Here is a 22,021-nt window from a genome sequence, read left to right on the forward strand (position 1 = left end):
GGGGTCTTTGAAGGTTCCCTCCCTTACTCGGACTGGGGCAGCAAAGCTTCTGGATCTCATCCCAACTCCTAGAAGATGTGGCCTGAGGGCGAGCGAGCGCCCGTCGGGGTTTAGGAGGAGCTGAAGCCTTCGGTGGAAGAGCGAGGAGGCAGGGCGGGGTGCGGGGTGTGCGACATGACTAAGGGACTGGAGGGATCTCAGCCTGGATGACTGGATGCAGTCCGGACAACTGTGGAGTCATTCTGCCCCCCAGTGGTCAGTGGTCGTCACTGACGTTCCCGACTCCAGCCTGGCAGAGCAACAACAAACGTCCCTCAGGTGCCCCAGGCCAGTTTCCGATAAAAAATAAAAAATGAATGAATGAATGAATGAATGAATACATGAACAAATAAATAGATAAACAAACAAATAAATAGATAAATAGATAAAGATAAATGAATGAATTAATAAATAACTGAATAAATAAATAAATAAATAATTCCATAACCCTTTAAGCGTTTGCAAAGAACTTCGCAAATATTAGGTCATATTATCTCATTTGATCCTTATAACCACCCCGAGAGGTGAATGCTATCATATCTATTTTAGAGGTGAGGAAACTGAGACGGAAAGAATGTAAGCCCACACTAACTAGTAATTGCCGGAGGTTAGTAATGAGTTATTCCTTTCCCCGCCCTCCGCCCCCCACCCTCCACCCCCCACCCCCCGCCAGCAGTATCCGACTTTTCACCTCTGCTGAGCTCCCGCTCCAGTTTCCCATCTCCAGCAGCTTGCTGGACACTTCCATCTGGATGTCCCACGGATATTTCAAAGTTGACCTGTTCAAATCAGAACTCATTTTCTTTCTCCCTAAACCTTGTTTCTGTTAAGGGTATTCATCCATCACCCAGGTTCACAATCTTGACTCTCCACTTTCTCTTATGCAAACAATTTTATAGATTTCACTAGCACGTCTCACCTGTCCCCTTCCCTCCACTCACACGGTTAGCACCCTCATTTCCTCTCATCTGAACTATTCCAACAGCTTCCTAATTGGTTTCTCTGCATCCAGCCTCTCCCCTTGTCAATCCATCCTCCATACGGCTGCCAAATGGCTATTACTAAAGCACAGGTCTGAGAAAGTCACTGCGATTCTCATGAAGCTTCCGTGGCTCCCGTTGCCTCTAAGATGAAAACCCCACCCTTCTGACTGGCATTTAAAGCCTTTCACAAGCTGCCTCCAAGCTAGCCTGTCAGGCTTCCGAAGCATTCCTGTCCCCTGTCACCCTCTCCTATCAAACAGCATTCTTTATTTGCTCTCCTGGCTCTCTTTAAGGTTCACATTAAGAGCTGCCGTGTACAAGAAGGCATTCCTGAACCCCCCAGTTGTTATTCCCCCACTATTATTACTTTGTCTTTGTTGGTAAATAGTTGTATTTACTTATTTGTGTACATGGTCCCCTCCCCCCCGCCCCCTCTCCATGTAAGTTCTTGAGGTCTGGGTCGGCTTCATTTTTGTTTTTATATCACATCTTCAACTAGTGCAGTGCTTGGCACACGCTAGGGCCTTAATCAATGCTCGTTAAAATGAATTCTTTGCCAGCCTCTTCGTCACCTTCATTTATTCCTGCTGCTTCAGTTTGCCTTCCAATCTTCCATTCCTTCACAACCTGCCTTGGAATCCCACCTTCCTCTTAAAATCCTACAATTTCTGGGTCTCGGGTCTTTTCCTCTTTTTGCCTCTAGTTTTCATCCTCTCCTTCTTATCCTTATATTTATGTGGATGAAATTCAGACAAATAACACATGTTACAATTCATGTTCGAGATTATCCTTTCTCTTCTACAAGGTAGCACTACTTTGAAGTGGGGGGGGAAATATTCACATTTAAAATGAAAAAAAAAAAAATACCCTAGCAGAGGATGGTTTCGATCCATCGACCTCTGGGTTATGGGCCCAGCACGCTTCCGCTGCGCCACTCTGCTAGTCGCTAAAACGGTTGGATAGATCCTATATAAAGAGTGTAGAACGTTACTTGCGTGTGTGTGTGTGTGTGTGTGTGTGTGTGTGTGTGTGTGTGTGAACATTACATGATTCTTTCCACAGCGCCTCCTGCCGAATGTTCTACAAGTAGCTCCTGTCGCCGCTTCTCATCAAACTGATTCTCATTGGTTGTTTCCCAGTACAGCAGGCTCTCCCAATGGCTGATAATTCTGCTTGCCCGAGGAGACCAATGGGCGTGGACGATGGAATGACGCAGGAGCCAATAGCGACCGGTCTTATTGGAACGTGCCGGCAAGCAGCCTCTCCGGTTGTTGGCTCCTCAGAGGAAGGGGCGGTTGGCGGGGCCTCCATTGTTCAAGACTGTGGGAACCATGAGGTGAGACGCCGGGGGGCTCCAGGGGAGACCTAGAGCTGGGGATGAGGACCAAGGCTGGAGGCAGTGAGGCCAGAGCGCCAGCAAGCTGGAGGGACGGGTGTCCAGGACTTGGCTGGATCCCAAGGTCCCAAGGCCGGGTGGGGGAGGGATGGACTCATGGCAGAGCCCAGAATTTTGTTGGGGGAGGGAGAAACCCAGGGGAGCTCTTACCTCTTAAGGCTGAGGGAGTCGAGTCGTCGTCTCAGGGGACAGGGGAGGCAGAGCGCCTGGAGTCCTTGCCTCGGGTGACACTTATTACAAGGAAGCCCTTTCTGAGTTTTTCCCATTCATCTTGTCTTTCTCATCAAGTTATCTTGCAGGGCAGTAATAGAAATGGAAATCTCATTTAGCTAAATATAAAATAGTTGGGAATAAATATACCATAACACAAAATACTTATATACAGATTCAATTACAGAGTGCTCATGGACATAAATAGCAAATTAAATAGCTGGAGGAATATTCAGTGCTCATGGCTGGGCCCTGCCAATGTAACAAAATACTACCAAAGTTAATTTACAAGTTTAATTCTATACCAACCAAACTATGCCTGCATTCCCCAGTAAAACGAATGTAAGCTCCTTGAGGTCTAGAGCTGCTCCCATCCTCAGCATCTGGACCTGGAGCAGGGAACTCCTTGCACGTATGATTTCCTTGCCCTGGTAGGGAACTCCCAGTAAGGCATTTCCCCTGCTAATGCAGGTTGCCACCTATTAGTTTTAGAGTTGCCTCGGGCACTGAAGAAGTTGAGTGACTTGTCCAGGGTTACACAGCGAGTATGTATCTCAGGCAGGACTTGGAACCAGATCTTTCTGGCATCCTTATTTACTTAGACTAGCAACCTCTACATTAATAAATGTTTGTTGAGCACTGTAGTGCAGTATTTTTGCATATACTGCCAGATGCTGGGGATGTGTTGGTGGAGTTTGTATAACTCTTCTCTTAATTCTCTCTCAGTGCTATCCTAGATAGGGGAAGAAGGAGGGATATATTCAGAAATAAGCATTATGTAAAAACAGAAGATCAATAAAAAAGATTTTTGAAAATAAATGCTTGTTGAGTTGAATGTTTGAGAGGTTGGTTAAGCAGAATACGCATTGAATTAAGTTAACTGATAACATGGGGTAAAGAAACTGGGATAGGTTTGGATCAGTCTATGGTGAGGATGTTATTGGTTTCTTCACTCTGCATAACAATTCGATTGTCTTATTTATAGGGGTGATCGAGGCCGTGGTCGTGGAGGGCGCTTTGGCTCCAGGGGAGGACCAGGAGGAGGGTTAGTACCACCTTTGAGTACCAGATGGGTGTGTTTTCCACTACCTGATTATTTTCTAGTCTAAGTCGTTTTACAATAGAGGCTTTGGAGTGGGTAAATAAATATTGCTTGCTTTTTATGAGGCCATATTCTGTCTCAGACAACTCTCTCCTCCCAATTGTTTCTGTGACATCTTGCACTTATCCTGTTTTCTGTTCTCTTTCACATTGCCTCTATCCAAGTTCAGGTCCTTATCACATCTTCCCCAGATTATTGTAATAGCCTCATAATAGGTATCCCTGGTTCTAGTGTTTCTACTCTGTCATCTGCAGCTGCATAATTGATTCCTAATTTACAGATCTGACCATGTGACTCCCCTATTCAAAAATCTTTAATATCTTCATGTGCCTTTTGAATAAAATACAAACTCTGCTTTGATATTTAAAGCCCACCACAACGTGGCTCCCTCCACAATGTGGCTTCCTCTTGCCTTCCAGTTTTATTTTATATTACTTCTTTTCACCCTATCCCTTTTCTAGTTAAATTGGCTTGCTAGCTATTCACAGTATATAATATTTCATTTCCTGCCTCTGTGCCTTTGCATGGGTGGTTCCCTGTGTCTGGAATGTTATCTCTCTTCATGTCTACTTCTTAAAATTACTAGCTTCTTTCAGAGCTAAATTCAGGGGCTACTCCTGTAGGTCTTTCCTGATCTCCATCTCTCCCTCTCTATAGTTGTTTAGTTCTTTTTGTAACTTTCAATTTTACTTGTGTATGTATTGTCATTCTCTTTCTTCCCTTCTCTTCCCCCGTGAGACTGTAAGATATTTGAAGGTGGGGATAGTTTAATGAGGGCCTAGCATGCTCAGTGTCTTACATATGTGCTTAATATTTGTTGAACTGTTCCTGCAGTGGGTTGATTTTTGGTTCCATTCCCACCATGCTGAGAGAGATACCTCAGGTGGCCTTGTTGCCATTTGTGAGCGGTAGTTGTTTACACAGGTCTCTAGTAGCTGCAGAGATGTTTGCTCATTAACTATATATGGATGATAATACATATCCTGGAAACTACAAGCTTATGTGAATGAGTGGGTGTGAAGCTAGTATAAATTTTTAGTATCTCCTATTAAGTCTTCACACTACCAATGCTACCAATGCTCCGAGCATTTAATGTTTAATCTTATCAGAATAAGGTTATATAGGCAGATAGTGCTAGATGCCACATAGAAATTAAGAATCTTAAGTTCTATATTGCTAACACTTGCTTTTTGTTTTTTAACTGTGCAAAACTTCATATTTATTCAAGTGTGAATATGATGTCATGATAAAAGGATAGACTTTTACTGAGTAGCAAAAATGAGTACTTTCCTTATTTAAAAAAACTCCTTTTTACTGATGCCTTCTTTATTTTACATATGCTTTCTTTTTGCAGATGTGTCAGAAAGTCCCGTCCATTTGGTTCTGGGAAATGACTTTGTTTTCTTTTCTTTTCTTTTAAAAGGTTCAGGCCATTTGTGCCACACATCCCATTTGATTTCTATGTGGTGAGTTTGGTACTTTAATTTAACTTGGGTCTTCCACTTCTGCTTATCATAATTGTAGAGGCAGAGCCATGGTGCTCTGATGTGTAGTCACAAGTTCATTTGGGTAGAAATACGGTTTGGGGGAAGGGTTTGAGGTCCACTTGTATTTTCTTTCATACAGAAAGAGGCTGTGCAGAGTGAGAAGGTATAACCATGGCTGCTGTTGGCAGAAATTCATGATATTGTCACTTGTTTTTTGCCTTTTCTGGATACCTTGAGTTCTCTTTTCCTTGATGATCTGTTAATAAGATGTCATGATATTTTGGAAGATAGAGATTGTTGACTTTATATAAAATACTACTCTGGAATTTTACTGCCTTTATTTCTTTTTGATGTCTGGTAGAATACACTAACTCCTTCCCAGGATGTTTGTTGTGTATCATTTTCTGTCTCTAGCAATTGTTGTAATTCCTATTGTCATTTCAACTTCTTTCTGGTTCAGTGTGAAATGGCCTTCCCCCGAGTCAAACCTGCACCTGATGAAACCACTTTCAGTGAGGCATTACTGAAGAGGAATCAGGACCTTGCTCCCAACTCTGCTGAACAGGTTTGTTGTAGAGCTCCTCCCAATGTTTTCCCTTGATAGTTTACAGTGAATAGCCGAAGATGGTGTTGGGAATAGTTGCAGAGACTTACATTTGGTTGTTTCTCAGCTTTCTCATTTTGGGTAGAAGAAGGTATTGAGAAGAAAGAAGTGAATTTCATTTTCCTAAAGTGTAGGTCCAACTATATTTCTTCCCTACTCAATAACTCTTTTGCGTCTGGAATTAAATATAAGTTCTGTTTAGCCTTTAAAATGCTTCAGAATGTGGCCCCAACCCATCTTATTCACCTTAATTGTACGCTACTTTCCTTGAACTCTCCAGTCCAGCCAAATTTAAATTGCTATACCTTCTTTAACAATTGAATCTTGATTCAGACCCCAAAGTAACAATTTTTTTTTTTCAAGTTCTGAGACCTGGGATTGTCACCCATAATGTCTAGTTCAGCTATTCAGGCAATGACACACTTTTGGGATTTTTTTTAACCTTGGGCTTTTATATTTCATGTTATTTTTCAGGCATCCATCCTTTCTTTAGTAACAAAAATCAACAATGTAATTGACAACTTGATTGTGGCTCCAGGGACCTTTGAGGTGGTAAGTTTTTGTTGATTGAGGCCCGGGAGGAAGATAGCCTTAGATCTGTGACAGTTTCCTTAGGCCTCTTTTCACCTCACAGCTAGCTTTTATATGGCGTTTTGCATATGTTACCTCTTTTGATCACAACAATAAGAGGTGATATTATTCCCACTTTACAAATATGGGAACTGAGGCTAGGATAACTTAAAATGATTTGCCCAGGGTCACACATCTAGTAAGTGTTTGAGGCAGGATTCAACCAGGTTTTCCTGATTTCAAGTCCTACAGTATTCACTTATACCACCTAGCTGCTTTTAAGGAAGATACAGTGGAATCTCTTTAATATTCTTGGTGTTGATTGACAGGATAAATACTAATATAACAGGTTATCTGTGATGATAATGAGGCTTACATATAGTTTTTATTTATAACATGGATGTGTTTTTTGCTTTTTTGATTTTAAGATAGTATATTTTAATCTTGCTAATGAGTCATATGATATGTATAATATACTATGTAAAATAAAAAGACTGAAATTAGATCTTTTCTTCTATTTTCACTTTTGTGATTTCAATAGTTCTTTTTTCTGTTGATATTAACCTCTCCTCTCTCCCCTTTCCAACAGCAAATTGAAGAAGTCCGGCAAGTGGGATCTTACAAGAAAGGGACAATGACCACAGGGCATAATGTGGCTGATCTGGTAGTGATTCTGAAGATCCTGCCAACATGTGGGTGACAAGCTTTCTTGGTCCTGGGAACCAGCTGGGGTTGTGTTTGAGGCATTGTGGGCTCAAGATCCAAACTACAGGAGAGAGAATTTGAGGAAAGAGAGGGACCTGGGGAGGTTGGAGGGGAAAAAGGAAGTTGTGATTATTTAATTTGGAGGGGGATTAGGGTTTCGGGTATGTTGTAAAGTTAATAAATACTAACTGAAAAAAGTAGAGAGCTTGGAAATAAAAATGGGAATGGAATTTGGGAAATGTAAATAAGTACTGGTCAGGGGGAGGGGGATGGAGGCTGGAATGTTTTGAGCTTTATAATTTATTACTTTCCTTATGAGGACTGGGATTTTCTACAATGTTAGATAATCCTTGCTTATACCTTGTTTTCTAGGTATGGTACATAAGTAAAGCGCTAGGTGATCTGCAGAAATAACAGATAGTGGTTTTAGAGGGGTATTTATTTTCTACTTTTCCTTTTGTCTAGTGGAAGCTGTTGCAGCTTTGGGGAACAAAGTGGTGGAAAGTCTTAGAGCACAGGATCCTGCAGAAGGTTTGGCTTTATTACATAATATATATTGAATTCTCATTGGTGCTGAGCACTATATGGAATGCAATGTACATATCATTCAAATTAGGCAAATAAAACCATCAGTAAGGGATGGTGGTTTCTCAGAGGCTGTGAAAATTGGTTCCCTGGCCCAACCAACTTCAAGCTCTTTGTTCTAAGTTCTTGTTCTGAACTCTACTACAGAATTATTTGAAAAGATGACTTTTTTCCACTCCCAACCTCCTCTTCTCCAATACTTTGCCCATCTGATAAAGACTTTCATTCCTTTTGTTTCTTCAGTTTTGACTATGCTGACCAATGAAACTGGCTTTGAGATCAGCTCTGCCGATGCCACAGTCAAGATTCTCATTACAACAGTGCCACCTAATCTTCGAAAACTGGACCCAGAACTACATTGTAAGTCAAGCAGCTCCTTGGCCAGGGAATTTTGTGACCTAGAAGCATTGGGTACAGGTGAGCTTGCTGTTTGCTAGCCAGCATGCTCGATGTTATGTTCTATCTAGTTAGTGTTTGACTCATCCTGTGACTGAAGAAGTCACTGGATTTCTTACATGACTTTTGTAAGTCCTGAATAAGTATACCTGCCCACTGGGGAGGTTTTAGAAGTGAGAATTTATATGAGAGTGGTTCTGAGGCGGAATAGGAAAGTTTGTAATTTAGAAATAGTGCAGTAGCCATCCTGCTCCCTAGGTTGAGAAGTCAAGGAATGAGCAAGTGTGAGATGCCCTCCCTTTTCCCAGTGACTAAAATTTTGTGACAGTGGAATTAGGTTGCTCACAGGACAGTGTATTTATTTAAGACATCAGCTCGATCTCTTCTTTCCCAGTGGACATCAAGGTTCTGCAAAGTGCTTTGGCAGCCATTAGGCATGCTCGTTGGTTTGAAGAGAATGCTTCTCAGTCTACGTAAGTCAACCCAGTCAATGAGGTTACCTCAGTCCTTTTGTCATTTTTGGTATCAGCAATGAAACAGGAGATGTGGGGGATGGTAGGAATCCCTGAAACTGACTCATTTTTTTTTTCCAGTTCTTCCCTAGGCATGTCATTTTTACTTTATGCAATATAAGAAAAATGAGACTTGTAGTAGTTAACTCCCTTAAATCTTGTCTAGCATTTAAAAGGTTAGGGTCCAATATACTGTCCCTGCTGACCTAGGGTTCCTTTTTCCCTTAGGGTGAAAGTTCTCATTCGTCTACTAAAGGATTTGAGGATTCGGTTCCCTGGCTTTGAACCTCTCACACCTTGGATCCTTGATCTTTTGGTAGGTGAAAGAAGGGGCAATTGGGTTTTTTAATTTATACATACTTGTTAAGAGTGCTGAAATTAGACTTTGGAAGATCAGAGTTTGACTACTACCTCATATATTTATTATGTGACCTTTATCAAGTCACTTTACTCCCTTAACCAGTTTCCTTATTTGTAAAACGGTCATAATAATAGTACCTACCTTACAGGGTTGTCATTAGGATCAAATATGATCATGTATATATGAACGTAAAGCATTTTTGCAACTTTAAGGGTTCTATAAATGGTAGATATTATTTATCATGTGCAAAGCATTGTGTTAGTACACTGTGGGGAAAGTATAGCTTTTAGGTAAGATAGTACCTCCTCTCATAGAGCATAGTGTCTAACAGGAAGATGACACCAACTCAGGACTACAGTACAAGAGGGTGCAGTGTGGGCTTTTAAGTAGGTATTCTTTCCTGACCAAGGTGGGTGCATCTGAGAGAGGAGAGGAGGTGAAGCAAGGCAGCAGGCACTAGAGGGAGGCTTTAAAAAATATTAAGAATGTATTCCAGGCACAGAGAACTGCAGCCTAAGCAAAAGGAAAGAGTGAACACACAGTGTTTTCAGGGGCAGTGATCATGGCTGGCTAGAGTCTAGAAAGCACAGAGGGAAGTAACATGAGAGAAGACTAGAGCGGTAGAGTGTTGTCAGATGGTGTAGTGTTGGATGACCAGGCCAAGAAGTTTGAACTTGACTCGAAAGGGAAAAAGGAACAACAAAGGTGACCGCTGAAGTTCTATGTATTTATTGATAGTAGTAACTTTGAAAGCCGTCAGAATCTGAAAAAATTTGTTGAGACTTAAGTCAGATTGTAGACAAATAAATTAAAATTATGATCCATTGTTGATAATTCAGTAAGTGTTATGGACAGAAGGGGCATAAGAAGTCCTTGCCTTCAGGGCATAGCTACCTAGAAACAGAAATTTGAGATTCTTTCTGCTCATGATTTGTCTCACCTACTGCACTAAGATGACTTTAGGTTAGTTAAAAGGTAAATTTATCAGTTTGGTTCTGAGTTCTTCCTATCAAATGCTTTTCTTTTCCAGGGTCATTATGCTGTGATGAATAACCCTACCAGACAGCCCTTGGCCCTCAATGTGGCTTATAGGTACAGAGCTTGCTCCTAGGAGCTACCCTGATTTCCTTAGAGTGATTGACCTATCTTTGCCAACTCTTAACACTTTCCCTTATATCCTAGGCGATGCCTTCAGATTCTGGCTGCTGGGTTGTTTCTTCCTGGTTCAGTAGGGATTACTGACCCCTGTGAAAGTGGTAACTTCCGGGTACACACAGTCATGACCCTGGAACAACAGGTAATGGGAACTGATAGAAAATTATTTGGACCCTTAGCCCTTCTCTCAATCACAAGTCAGATTTCCTTTTAGCCCTTTACTAATTTGGGGGAATGCAATCTTTATAAAGGGGCCAGTGGAGGTAGTCGTTGAAGTAGACTTCAGCTGTGGTTTTAAGAGTAAGCCCCTCATTCCATCCTGAATGGTGTGAGTTTGGCAGGCATCTTCTGACTGATCTTCATTTTTGTTCCCATTCAGGACATGGTATGCTATACGGCTCAGACATTGGTTCGTATCCTGTCACATGGAGGATATAGGAAGATCCTTGGCCAGGAGGGTGATGCCAGTTGTGAGTGTCTATTAGGGCTAAGTACTTGTTTACTGAGTCTGGATGGCAGATAGGCTTTTGTGCTGTTGAGGAGACATGTAGATATAACTGCCACTGTCTTACATGGCACAAAAGGGTACAGCATTATCTCACAACAAAGCAGACTCCCTGACTTTGCTGCCTGAGGTTCTTAATTCAGCCTCTTTTCCTTTTAGATCTTGCCTCAGAAATGTCTACTTGGGATGGGGTGATAGTGACACCTTCTGAAAAGGCTTATGAAAAGCCTCCAGAAAAGAAGGAAGGTGAGGAAGAGGAAGAGAATGCAGAGGAGCCACCTCAAGGAGAGGAAGAAGAGAGCATGGAGACCCAAGAGTGATTCCTTCTGATTCTTTCTGGGCTACCAAAGGCAACAGGCATCCTTTGTGGAGCCTGAGTGGTGGCATGTGTGAGGTCAAGGGAATTGTGGGACGAAAAAATAAGGCTGAAAACCCTCTGGAAGCTATGGAGAGAGAAGCATTGTCTTGTAGGTGATTTGATGCGCCGTTGACTCAGCTACGTGGCCTGTGCCACAAAGGGAAGGTATCAGCCTTCCTACGCTTTGTTCTTTTATAGATTTACACACACCTCTAATCCCTCCCACAGAACAAACCAACTCTGGAAATCCTACCGAGACCAAAACCTTCCAGAATTTTTTTTTGTTGAAATTATTGTGAACTGTTAGTGTCTGAAAATTGTTTTTGGTTTTTTAATTTAGAAACTATTAAAAGTCTTTCCTTCTAAGGTTCTTTTCCTTCCTGCAGCTAACAATATTGGAACTTTTCTCTTTGCTTAGTTTTGATGTTTGCTTTACAGGCTTCTTGCCAAATTACAGTTTGGGGAAAGCAAAGATTTTAATCCATTATAACACTCCCCTCTTCTCCTCAGTCTCCCCTTCCAGGCAAGTGCAGCAGTCATGATTGGAAATCTGACCGACTCCAGAAAGAGAGGCACAGAAAATTAATATCTTTAAAAGCCTGAGAATCTAGTCCCCACCTACTTATCATCCTGGAGTAAACCTAATACAGCATTACAGCATTAATACTCTGACATTTATTGAATTGTACACTTGACAGAAATGCTGCTGTGGCAGCTAAAAGCTAGTGCAATCAACAGAAGGGTGGATGGGCAAGGCCTCTTCACCAAGATCCTTTCCCCTCAAATCCTCAGTGCAAGCATAGGAAAAAGTACAAGTCACTATGAGGGAAGCTGTCCAGGGATGAGCAACTTAGCACCTAGCAGGAAAAAAGCCACCCAGGTTCAGGGTGCTGGGTGGATCTGGAGTCTGCAGCTTTTCCCTGTATAAGCCTGCACTCTTTTATAAACAGCTCTTTAAAAACTAGAATACTTACGAACTGATTCTCATGGAACTTTTTCAGCCTGAATTCAGGCAAGGGGCTACTTCTGGTGACCCAATCAAAATGGGTTAATCAAGCTCCCAAGTGCTCAAAACACAAATGGCAAAGCAGCTGTTTAAATACTCCATTTCCTTCCAGGTCAATAGATTCAGTGTCTTCTAGAGTCACAGTTGAAGTCTAAAGTTGAAGCAAGGCAATTAGAGAACAGGACTCATGGTTGTTCTGAGAAGCATTATTTGCTTGGGGAACCAGAAGGGTAGCCCCCTGACTCTAGCATGGCTCGCCGTCGAACTGTCTCCTTGGCAACACTGTGGTTCAACCGTCTCAACCGTTCCTGAAAGAATGAAAAAAGTCGAGTTCAGGCAGCAGGATAAGAATGATCTGGGAGTTCCAATCTTCTCCCTAAAAGCTCTTTGTATCACCTCATTGTTCACAAGGTCAAGCTAAGTTTGGCACTGGGAACAATAACTTCCAAACTTTTTTGAGATAATTCCCTAAAATAGCAATGATTTTTAGCGAATAGAGGGCTGACCTTGCCATCAGAGCTAGGTTCAGTTCCTATGTTACATATGTTAGCTGGATGACTGCAAATAACTTGGTATCCCCAGGTAACAGATTATAAATTACAAGTGAAGTGCCAATTTATATTTATGGAGGAATTTTTTCCATACTATTGAGTTTTCTATACCAATGAATTAACAGGTTTGAACTAAGAAATCTATATAATTCAATTGTCTCTGGAGTCAGTAGACCATGGTTTGAATCCTAACAAGGCACCCAGTTTCCTCATCTGTAAAATGAAGAGGTTTGGTTTTTCCATCTTTTAAAATCTTAACTGCTTTTATGCATATTTTAATAGTTTGGGAAACTGCCTGCCTCTTATATACACTTGGAGGTGGCAGATACCCCAGGATGTTGCAAAATCATGAGGGAAAACCTTCAAGTGGGCGTCCTGAGATTCCCCTACCTGAGCATTCTGTAGGATGTTATTAACCAAGACGACTCGTCTCCTGGCATTGAGGAGCTTCTTCACGTAGGGATCCAGGTCCAAAGCCACCTTCTGGTCTTCATTGATTCTGCAGAGTTCTGCAGGGCAAAAGGGGAAGGGGGCACTGCCCTTAACAGCCTCAATGAAAGTGGGGATGTTCACACAGCGGGGCAACCACCAGAACAGGTTCTAACTGGGGCGTGAGTCAAGGAGCAGGCACTGTCTTGAGAGCCGGGAGAGGGGGCACAGGAAATCCAGGCCCTAGAACAGGATTATTACACCCAAATGCGGGGGATTGGAAAAAAGGAGGGGTACGTGGCCTGTCGGGACCCGGAGGCGTCCGCTCACTCACCTGTGGCCAAACTGTCAATCTGTTCCCGCAGCTCCACCTGGCTCTCCCTGCGAAGGGAGACAAGGCCCGGCCCCGGTCAGTCTCCGTCGGCTCGCCCAATGCCCCAACGGCCTGGTCTGGGCAGACCGAGGCTGACGGGTACCGGCTGGCGCTCTCGCCTCTGCTCCGGCTCCGGCTCCAGCCCTCCGCGCCCCTGCCCCCGAGGTCCTAGGGTCCAGATCCGGCCTCCAGCCCCCGGCGCCCCCCGCCCCCGGGGTCCAGCGCCCCGCTTCAGCCGGTCCGACAGACCCGCCCCCTTCCCACGCCCCCGGAAAAGCCAAACCCCGCCCCACTCGCACCGAACCGCGTGCACATGAGAGTCGAGCTGCTGCACGGCGGGCCGCAGGAACTCCAGCAGCCCTTCCGCGAATAGGTCCCGGCCCGAGGGCCCGGCCACCGGCGTACCGGCCCCCGACACCGCGGCGGAGCTAGCCCCGGCCATTTCCTGCACTCAGCGAGACCGGAACCACTCGCGAGGGCCGCCGGGAACCCACCAGATCCCTCCGAAAGACGTCGCCCACGAGGGGGCGCCTGGGAAGTGCCGCCTTCTTCATGGGCGCTGGGACTTCTGGGAAATGTAGTCTCTGGGTTTTAAAGGGGATGGGACGAGATGCAGTGGAGATCGAGTTTTCACCAAGGCACACGGGGGCTGTAATTTTGTTTTCTTTGTGGGATTTTCGAGTTCGTTTTAATTTTTGTTCTTGTTTCTTGTTTTTACGTCTTCTATATTGTCCTCATAATAAAGAATGAAAAGAGGAGAGAATAAAGTTCAGCACAGTTAACCAACATATAGAAAAAAAATCTGATGTGTGATCTTTCACAACCATAGTCCCCGCACCCCCGCACCCCCGCATCCCCTGCAAAGAAGCAGTTAGGGATTGGGAAGAGGGGTTACGTCTTCTCCTGTTTCTTCTTTGGGTTCAAGTTTGGTCATAATTCCCCAGGATTCATTTTGATTATTTTGTTGGGCTTTTCATTGTTCTAGCCACCGGGTGTATTGTTTCCTGGTTCTGCTTATTTCACTTTAATTCGTGTAGGAACTTTAAGGTTTTGTAGACTAGAGGGAGAAGGTTTCTCTCCAAGGATTATTTCCTTCAGTGTACCAGATATCAATCCATCAACTAGTATTTATTAAGCATGTACAATGTGCTTGGCATTGCGCTAGACACCGGGTGTGACACAAAGACAAAAACCAAGCAATCCTTGACTTCAAGGGGACTGGTAAAAAACCAGGGGAAACAATGTATACATAAAACCAGTACAAGCATACTTCATCTTACTGAGTTTCGCTTTATCACTTGGCAGATTATTGTGGTTTGTTGGTTTTTACAAGTTCAAGGTTTGCAGCAAACCTGCCTTGCACAAGTCTATCAGAACCACTTTTCCAAAAGAATGTACTCACATTGTGTCTCTGTGTCACATTTTGGTAATTCTCCCAATATTTCAAACTTTTTCATTATCGTTTTGTCTCTTAAAGTGTTCTGTGATCTTGATGTTATAATTGTAATTGTTTTTGGGCTCTGAGAACAGCGCCTGTATAAAACAGGACCGTAATCTATAAATGTGTGTTCTGACTGTTCTACCGACTGGCTTGTTCTCTATCTGTCTAGCTCTCCTTGGCTTCGCTATTCTCCAAGACACAAAAATATTGAAGAATATTCCATAAACTTAGTTGATAAAGCAGCTTCAGGGTTTGAGAGGATTGATTCCAATTTTGAAAGATGTTCTACTATGGGTAAAATGCTATCAATCAGCATTACATGCTACAGAGAAATCTTTTGTGAAAGGAAAAGTCAATAGATGCAGGGAACATAATTGTCTTATTTAAAGAAATTACTGTAGTCACCCCAACCTTCAGCAACCAAAACCCCAATCAGTCAGCAACCATCAACACGGAGACAAAAGATCTTCCACCAGCAAAAAAGATTACCACGCACTGAAAGCTCAGATGATGGTTAGCATTTTTTAGAAATAAAATATTTTTAAAAATTTAATTTGGTATTTTTATTTGTCCCCAGTTACATGTAAAAAACAATTTTTAACATTCGTTTTTAAAACCTTGAGTTCCAAATTCTCTCCCTTCCTCCATCTCTACTACCCTCATTGAGAAGGCAAGCAATTCCATATAGGTTATACAACACTTCCATAATAGCCATGTTATGAAAGACTAACTATGAAAGAAAGTATTTTGTCATTAAAGTATGTACTTGTTTTAGTCATAATACTACTGCACACTTAGTAGACTACAGTATAGTGTAAGTATAACTTTAGTGTGCACTGGGAAACAAAAAAATTCGATATAGCATATTGTTTTATGGAGGTAGTCTGGAAACGAACAAGTATCTCTGAAAGTATGTGTGTATACAAGACAGCTACAGGGTAAATCAGGGAACCACTAGCAGCAGGGGGAAATCAGGAAAGTGCATAAAAGATGTTGACAGAGCTGAGTTTTAAAGGAAACAAAATTCTAAGAGGCAGAGGGGAGGTAGAAGTGTATTCCAGGGAAAAGGACATCCAACTGCCTGGGCAAAGCCAGGGAAGAGAAATGAAATGTTGGGTGTGAGTAACCGTAAGAAGGCTTTTTGCATGAACAACAGTGTGTGGGAAGAAAAATAATGTTTAATAAGGTTGTAAAGGTAGGTGTGGTAGGAGCAATACCCTAACCCCCACCCCACCCCCTTGCAAGCTAGGTTAGCGATGAAACCAACCTAGAGACTTAATTGGCTCAGGGAACTTAAAGGCTCAAGTGGTTTACAGAACTTTCCGGTTGCCTGAGTACAAAATCGCCAGGAGGAGCTCCAGGCTTTCTCTGATGCTTGGCTGGCAGACCACCTTGGGCAACTCAGAGGGAGAGGAGCTTTACTCAGATGAATCAACTTGGGGGTGTTCTCCTTGTTGAATAGCACTTTCCTGCAATATCTAAGGACATCTTATGTTAACTGTTGAATGATCTGTGTTGCATATCATTTCAAGCAATGCCTCTTGTAGCCTTATAAACTTGTTTGTCAAAAGTACAACAGATTTTTTTTTCTCCTAATTACTATAAAAGATTTTGTCTTACCCTCCCCTCCCCTAATAATAGTAACTTCTGTCAAAATCATTGTCAGCCCAGGCCTAGGCACATCCCAGGCCTACCAGTTTTTGCCTCTAGGACTTTATAGGGAGTACTATTTTGCTATGATCCAGCCCCAGACCACCTGTGACCTCTGATTTTGCATCAACCCTAATCCATCCTTCCTTCCTCTGGCCTATTAGATCTGGGTCTGGGCCAAGGTACCCTGTTTCAGGCCTGGTTTCAGGCCTCAGGCCTCTATCTTCATCCCAAAGCCTTCTGAAGTGTTCTACTAGCCATTTCCAGAGCAGATCCACCTTAACTTGCCAGAGACTGCCTCCTGTCCCAATTCCCCTAGAAATACACCTTCAGCTACTCCTGCCTGCTATGAGGTGGGCTTTCTGAACCTCACAGGACTTGACATCACCACCTGCCACAAGGCTGGACATCCAGGGAGGGCCCTCATCTGATCACTGTCTTCCTTCCATATACTTCTCTTCAGTTATGATTTGCCTGAACTCATCTTCAATGGTTAGCATGCTCTGACCATATCCTACTCTTCCCATTCTAGTGATACTGAACTTCCTGGTTGTTATTATACAAACCCCAATCCACTCCCTCTACTGCCTGTTCTCTTACTCCCATCTGGATCACCTCCACTGTCCTCCTCCAGATCTACCCACCTCTTCTACTGTGCTTTCTAGAATGCTTACTCCAGTCATACTTAAACTTGCTTTTATCTTAAACCTCTTACTTTCCCACTCTTTCCATCTTCTAGCATTCATAGAGACCTGACTCCCTTATGATGACATGATGACATGGCATCCTTGGCCACAATATCCAGTGATGGTTACCATCTTCCCCATCTGGACTTCTTGATAAACCAATTCAATTCCACACTGTTCTCTACTTTAGAGTGACTTAACCTCTCATCCTGTCACCAATGATGCCTTGGAAAGCCCCATTCCAGGTTTACTGCCACTCTCCTCTGCTTTTTCTCCTATTCTTATGCTGTTGAATGAAACTGAGGGAAATCAAGAAAGCATGCTGACTGGGCCCACTGTAAATTAGTTACATTTCCCTAATCAATTCTCTATCCCACTCATCATAAGTGGCTTTTCCAAGCCTTTTCAACACTTCTTCAAACTTCCTATGGCTGCCTCTCACCCAACCTTCTCAACTGAGAACTTAGCCTCAAATTTCACTGAAAAAATTGAGACTATTCACCAACAGCTCCCTCTTCTCCCTTTCTTGTCTTCACATATCATTCAGATCCCTTTCACCACTATCTCCCCCTTTACCTAGGTTTCACATCAAAAGGAAGCCAAGCTAAACCCTTCTACATGTACAAGTGATTCAATACCATCCAATGACTGCCCCTTCCACTATCCCCGCCATCGTAATGATCTTTACCCTCTCCCTATTGGTTGCTTCCCTGATGCCTACAAACGTACCTATTTTTGCTTATCCTTAAAAAACCCTGAGCTGAGCTGCCCGTCCCTGCTAGCTGTCATCCTACACATCTCGTCTCTTTCATGGCTAAACCCTTTGTGCAAGCTGTCTCTAATTGGTCTGGCTTCCAGCCGAATCATTTGATTGAATCTGAATCTCCGAAGTCATCAATGCTCCCTTCATTGCAAAATCTAACGGCCTTTTTTCAATCCTCGTCCTTCTTGGAGTCTTTGACACTGTCAATCACTCTCTTCTCCTTGATATTCTCTTCTTTCCAGGTGTTTGTGACAATTCTCTCTCCTGGTTCTACTCCTCCTTGTCTCACTGCTCTTTCTCAGTGTTCTTTTCTGGATCATAGTCCAGGTAGTACCTGCTAAAACATGGGTGTCTGCCAAAATTCTGTTTGGGCCCTCTTCTCTTCTTCCTCTGTATTATTTTGCTTGATGATTTCATCAACTCCCATGGATTCAATTATCTTGTCTATGCCAACTCTTCTCAGATTTATTTATCCAGACCTTACCTGTCTCCTGACTTGCATTCTTACATTTCCAACTGCCTGTTGGACATCTAAAACTGGATGTTCTGTAGACATCTTAAACCCAGCATGTCCAAAACCAAACTCATTATCTTTCCCCTCAAAGACTCCCCTCTTCCTGACTTCTCCATTACTCTTGAAGACACCACCATCGTCCCAATCTCCCAGACTCCCAAACTGGGTGTCATCTTCAACTCCTCACTCTCACCCCTCTTCCCCACATCCAATCGGTTGGTAAATTCTGTTTGTTCCACTTTCATAACATCTTCTAATATATGTCCACTTCTCTTCTCTGACTTTGCCACTAACTTGGGGCTGGCCTTCATCACCTCATGCCTGGACTATTGCAACAAACTCCTGGTTGGCCTGCCTGCCTAAAGTCTCTTCCCACCCCGTTCAGTTGCCAAAGTGATCTTCCTAAAGCATAGATCTAGACATATCATTCCCTTCCCCTTCCCCCAATCTACTCAATAAATTCCAGTGGTTGCCTATTACCTCCAGGATTAAATATGATATCTTCTGTTTGGCTTCTCAAGTTTTTAATAATTTATCTTCCTACTTTTCCAGTCTCTTTTTTAAAAATTAGATTTTTTTTTAATAAGCAAAAAATCTGCCTTTCTCCCTTCCATCCCTCTTGCCCAATTGAGAAAGAAACAAAACAAAACAAAACCCCTGTTACAAACATGCATAGTCAAAGAAAACATTTTTTGGCATTATATTCTATATTATATATGACTCTTTACTCTGAATCCTTCACCTCTCTATCAGGAAGAGGGTAATATGTTTCTTCCCTTAATTTATTGTCCTTATTTCCCCTTTCCTTTCTCCCCTCTCTCTTGACTCTTTCTCTGTTGAGTGAAATATATTTCTATACCCAACTCTGTGTGTGTGTGTGTGTGTGTGTGTGTATGTGTGTCTGTGTATACCAGCCCACAATCCACTCCCTCCACTGCCTGTTCTCTTACTCCCATCTGGACCACCTCCATTGTCATCTTCCAGATCTACCTACCTCTTTTTGTTCATGTGAGAGTAAGGTTCAAGTGTCCCCCATTTCTCCCTTCCTTCTTGTTTGACTAAACTTTTACCTTCATATCTTGATTATGTGAGATAATTTCCCCTTTCTCCCTTTTTACCTCTAGTGTATTCCTTTTTTTCTCCTTTTCCATTCCTTTTAAAAGATCATCAAAATAAAATAGAACAGGGGAAGGTAGGTGGTACAATGGTTAAAGCTCTGTCCTTGGAGTCAGGAGGACCTGAGTTCAAATCCGGTTTCAGATGCTTGACACTTACTAGCTGTGTGACCCTGGGCAAGTCACTTAACCCCAATTGTCTCACCAAAAAGCAAAAAAAAAAAAAAAAAAAAAGACATAACGGAACCACTCCTAGACTCTCTATCTAATTAGACAAAGAGGGTCCTTCCTCTTTGACCCTTGATGATGATAGAGTTCAGAGGGGACACATGTATCATCTACTCATATTAGAATGTAAACAGTTTATCCTAATTTAGTCCCTTATGATTGTTCTCTCATGCTTATCATTGATTCTGTGTTTGCATTTCAAAATTTCTATGCAGCTCTGGTCTTTTCATTAGGAATGCTTGGAAGTGCTCTTTTTTTTTTTTTTGTTAAGGGTGCATTTTTCCTTCTGTAGGATTATATTCAGTTTTGCTGGGCAAATTATTCTAGGTTATAAGTCTACATTCTTGACCTTCTGAAATATTATGTTCCAAGCTTTCTGCTTCTTTGTGGTGGTGACTGCTAAGTTGTGTGTGATCCTGATTGTGGTTCAATACTTGAATTCTTTCTTTTTGGCTGCTTGCGTTTTTTTTTTTTTAACCTGGAAACTCTGAATTTTTGTTATAACGTTCCTGGGAGTTTTCATTTTGGGATTTCTTTAAGGAGATGATTGGTGGGTTCTTTATATTTATAATTTGCTACCTGAGAGTTTTTAAGAAATTGGAAGTTTTCCTTTATGATTTCCTAAAATGTGATGTCTAGGACTTTTTTTTATCATGGCTTTTACATTGTTCAATGATTTTTAAATTATTTCTTCTCAAATTTTTCAGGTCCTTTATTTTTGCTATGGAATACCACTGCTGCTCACCCTGGAACACTGCTCCTAAATACAGGTCTCCTTCTTAGGCCACCCTAGATCTGTGATCCAGAACAGTGAGTGACAGAGTTGTCAGCTGGCACTCGTTCCTGCCCAGCACCTTGCCTGGCCTCATCCTGGCTGCCTGTGATGGGCCTCCCCCAGCCCAGGTCAGTGCCCCTACAAGGCCCTGGATTCCTGTCTCTTTGCTCCTCTATTTTCTTGTCATCTTTTTCTTCCTTATCTTCTTCTATCTCTACCTAGTCCTCTGTCTTCATATTACTTCATCTCACACCCTCAAACTACTGCCTACTCCTTTTGTCTCCATCCCCCACCTCCCATCCCTCTGCCCCTGTCTTCTAGGCCCAGCTCTAACCCTCTCCCCAACCCCCAGGCCTCATCTTCTTGGCTGTCCTCAGAACCGGCTATGGTGCAGATACGACTGCTATGGGATGTGCTGACCCCTGACCCTGACAGTTGTCCTCCCCTCTACGTCCTTCGGAGGGCTCACAGTGAGTATGAGGCCTGAGCAGAGCCGGGGGTGGGGAGGAGTTGTTTAGAGGTTGGGGCACATGGCCTAGCCCAAAAAAAAAGTATCTATCAGGGCTGACAACAGCCTTTACATTCTGAGTGTTTACCATCCATCTGGTTATAATTCATCTTATATCCTTTGATAAATATTACCAGAATATCATGTGCTTCTCATTGAGTTTTGCTTTCTCCTTTTGGTGGCTTGTGAGAAACAATTACTACACAAGTATTCACTTAAAAAGCACTTGCTGCTAAATGTTGGAGAATGAATGTGTGGGAGAGCCTGATTACCAGCCTTGATTCCAATCCTTGGAATTAACCTCATGACCCCTGAACACCAAAGAAATATGCTGATGGCCTAACTCACTGAACTATAGCTATAGCTATAAAATAGGACTATAGCTATAAAAAAAACTCTAGAGCCTATTATTAAAAGGGTGGTCAGTGAACATCTAGAAGAGGAGAAGGTTGTCAGAAAGAGCCAGCATGACTGGTTTGATAGTTTCATCAAGGACAAGTCATATCAAACTCAACTCTTTCACTTCTTTGCCAGGGTTACTAGACTAGATTTCAGTTAAGTATTTGACAAAGTTTCTTACGCTCTCCTTGTGGAAAACATGAGAGATATGGGCTAGAAGATAATATAATTAGATAGAATTACAAGTGTTTGAATGACCAAACAGTCATTAATAGTTCAAGGTCAATGTGCAAGGAGGTCACTAGCAGAGTGTCCCAGCTGTTGGTGCTTGGCCTTGTGCCATTTACCATTTATATCAATCATTCAGATAAAGGCTTAGATGACATACTTGTCAATTCACAAATGAATGAAAGTTAGAGAAACCCCTTGGAGAATAGGGACAGGATTAAAAAAGACCTTGGCAGGCTACAACATTGGGCTAATTCCAAAGAAATTAACTGGGGGGCATCTAGATTTGTGATTTTATTGACTACTAGGGGCAGCTAGGTGGTGCAGTGGATAGAGCACCAGGCCCAAAGTCAGCAAGACTCATCTTTGTGATTTCAAATCTGGCCT

At 42.6% G+C, this 22,021-nt stretch overlaps 2 protein-coding genes and 1 non-coding gene across 3 annotated transcripts; 1 reads left to right on the top strand and 2 right to left on the bottom strand.

The window, feature by feature from the left end:
* Nucleotides 1–1,891: 1,891 nt before the first annotated feature.
* TRNAM-CAU lies at nt 1,892–1,963 on the bottom strand. The gene has a single exon. It is a non-coding gene; the product is annotated as a tRNA-Met (tRNA).
* A 304-nt stretch (nt 1,964–2,267) lies between these two features.
* Nucleotides 2,268–11,029, top strand: LOC114049913 (interleukin enhancer-binding factor 2). The gene is made up of 14 exons (XM_027871363.1): nt 2,268–2,358; nt 3,614–3,673; nt 5,154–5,196; nt 5,678–5,782; nt 6,296–6,373; nt 6,981–7,083; nt 7,562–7,627; nt 7,925–8,041; nt 8,472–8,550; nt 8,818–8,905; nt 9,981–10,042; nt 10,133–10,247; nt 10,485–10,575; nt 10,770–11,029. The coding sequence occupies exons 1-14, from the start codon at nt 2,354–2,356 to the stop codon at nt 10,928–10,930; spliced, it is 1,173 nt and encodes a 390-aa protein (XP_027727164.1). The 5' UTR covers nt 2,268–2,353; the 3' UTR covers nt 10,931–11,029.
* Nucleotides 11,030–11,620: 591 nt separating this feature from the next.
* LOC114049914 (SNARE-associated protein Snapin) lies at nt 11,621–13,784 on the bottom strand. Its single transcript, XM_027871364.1, has 4 exons — nt 13,627–13,784; nt 13,289–13,335; nt 12,916–13,034; nt 11,621–12,282 (listed from the first exon to the last, which is right to left on the bottom strand). The coding sequence occupies exons 1-4, from the start codon at nt 13,767–13,769 to the stop codon at nt 12,181–12,183; spliced, it is 411 nt and encodes a 136-aa protein (XP_027727165.1). The 5' UTR covers nt 13,770–13,784; the 3' UTR covers nt 11,621–12,180.
* Between the last annotated feature and the right edge of the window lie 8,237 nt (nt 13,785–22,021).

This window comes from Vombatus ursinus, unplaced genomic scaffold, assembly GCF_900497805.2.
Source record: "Vombatus ursinus unplaced genomic scaffold, bare-nosed wombat genome assembly UNPS02014798.1, whole genome shotgun sequence".
In the NCBI taxonomy this organism is placed as follows: Eukaryota; Metazoa; Chordata; class Mammalia; order Diprotodontia; family Vombatidae; genus Vombatus; species Vombatus ursinus.

Coding starts and splice junctions, on each gene's coding strand:
- LOC114049913 (XM_027871363.1), top strand. Junction 8,906..9,980: donor CTTGGATCCTTGATCTTTTG/GTAGGTGAAAGA, acceptor TTTCTTTTCCAG/GGTCATTATGCTGTGATGAA. Junction 10,043..10,132: donor GCCCTCAATGTGGCTTATAG/GTACAGAGCTTG, acceptor CTTATATCCTAG/GCGATGCCTTCAGATTCTGG.
- LOC114049914 (XM_027871364.1), bottom strand. CDS start 13,769: ATGGCCGGGGCTAGCTCCGCCGCGGTGTCGGGGGCCGGTACGCCGGTG. Junction 13,336..13,626: donor TCTCATGTGCACGCGGTTCG/GTGCGAGTGGGG, acceptor CTCCCTTCGCAG/GGAGAGCCAGGTGGAGCTGC. Junction 13,035..13,288: donor GATTGACAGTTTGGCCACAG/GTGAGTGAGCGG, acceptor TTTGCCCTGCAG/AACTCTGCAGAATCAATGAA.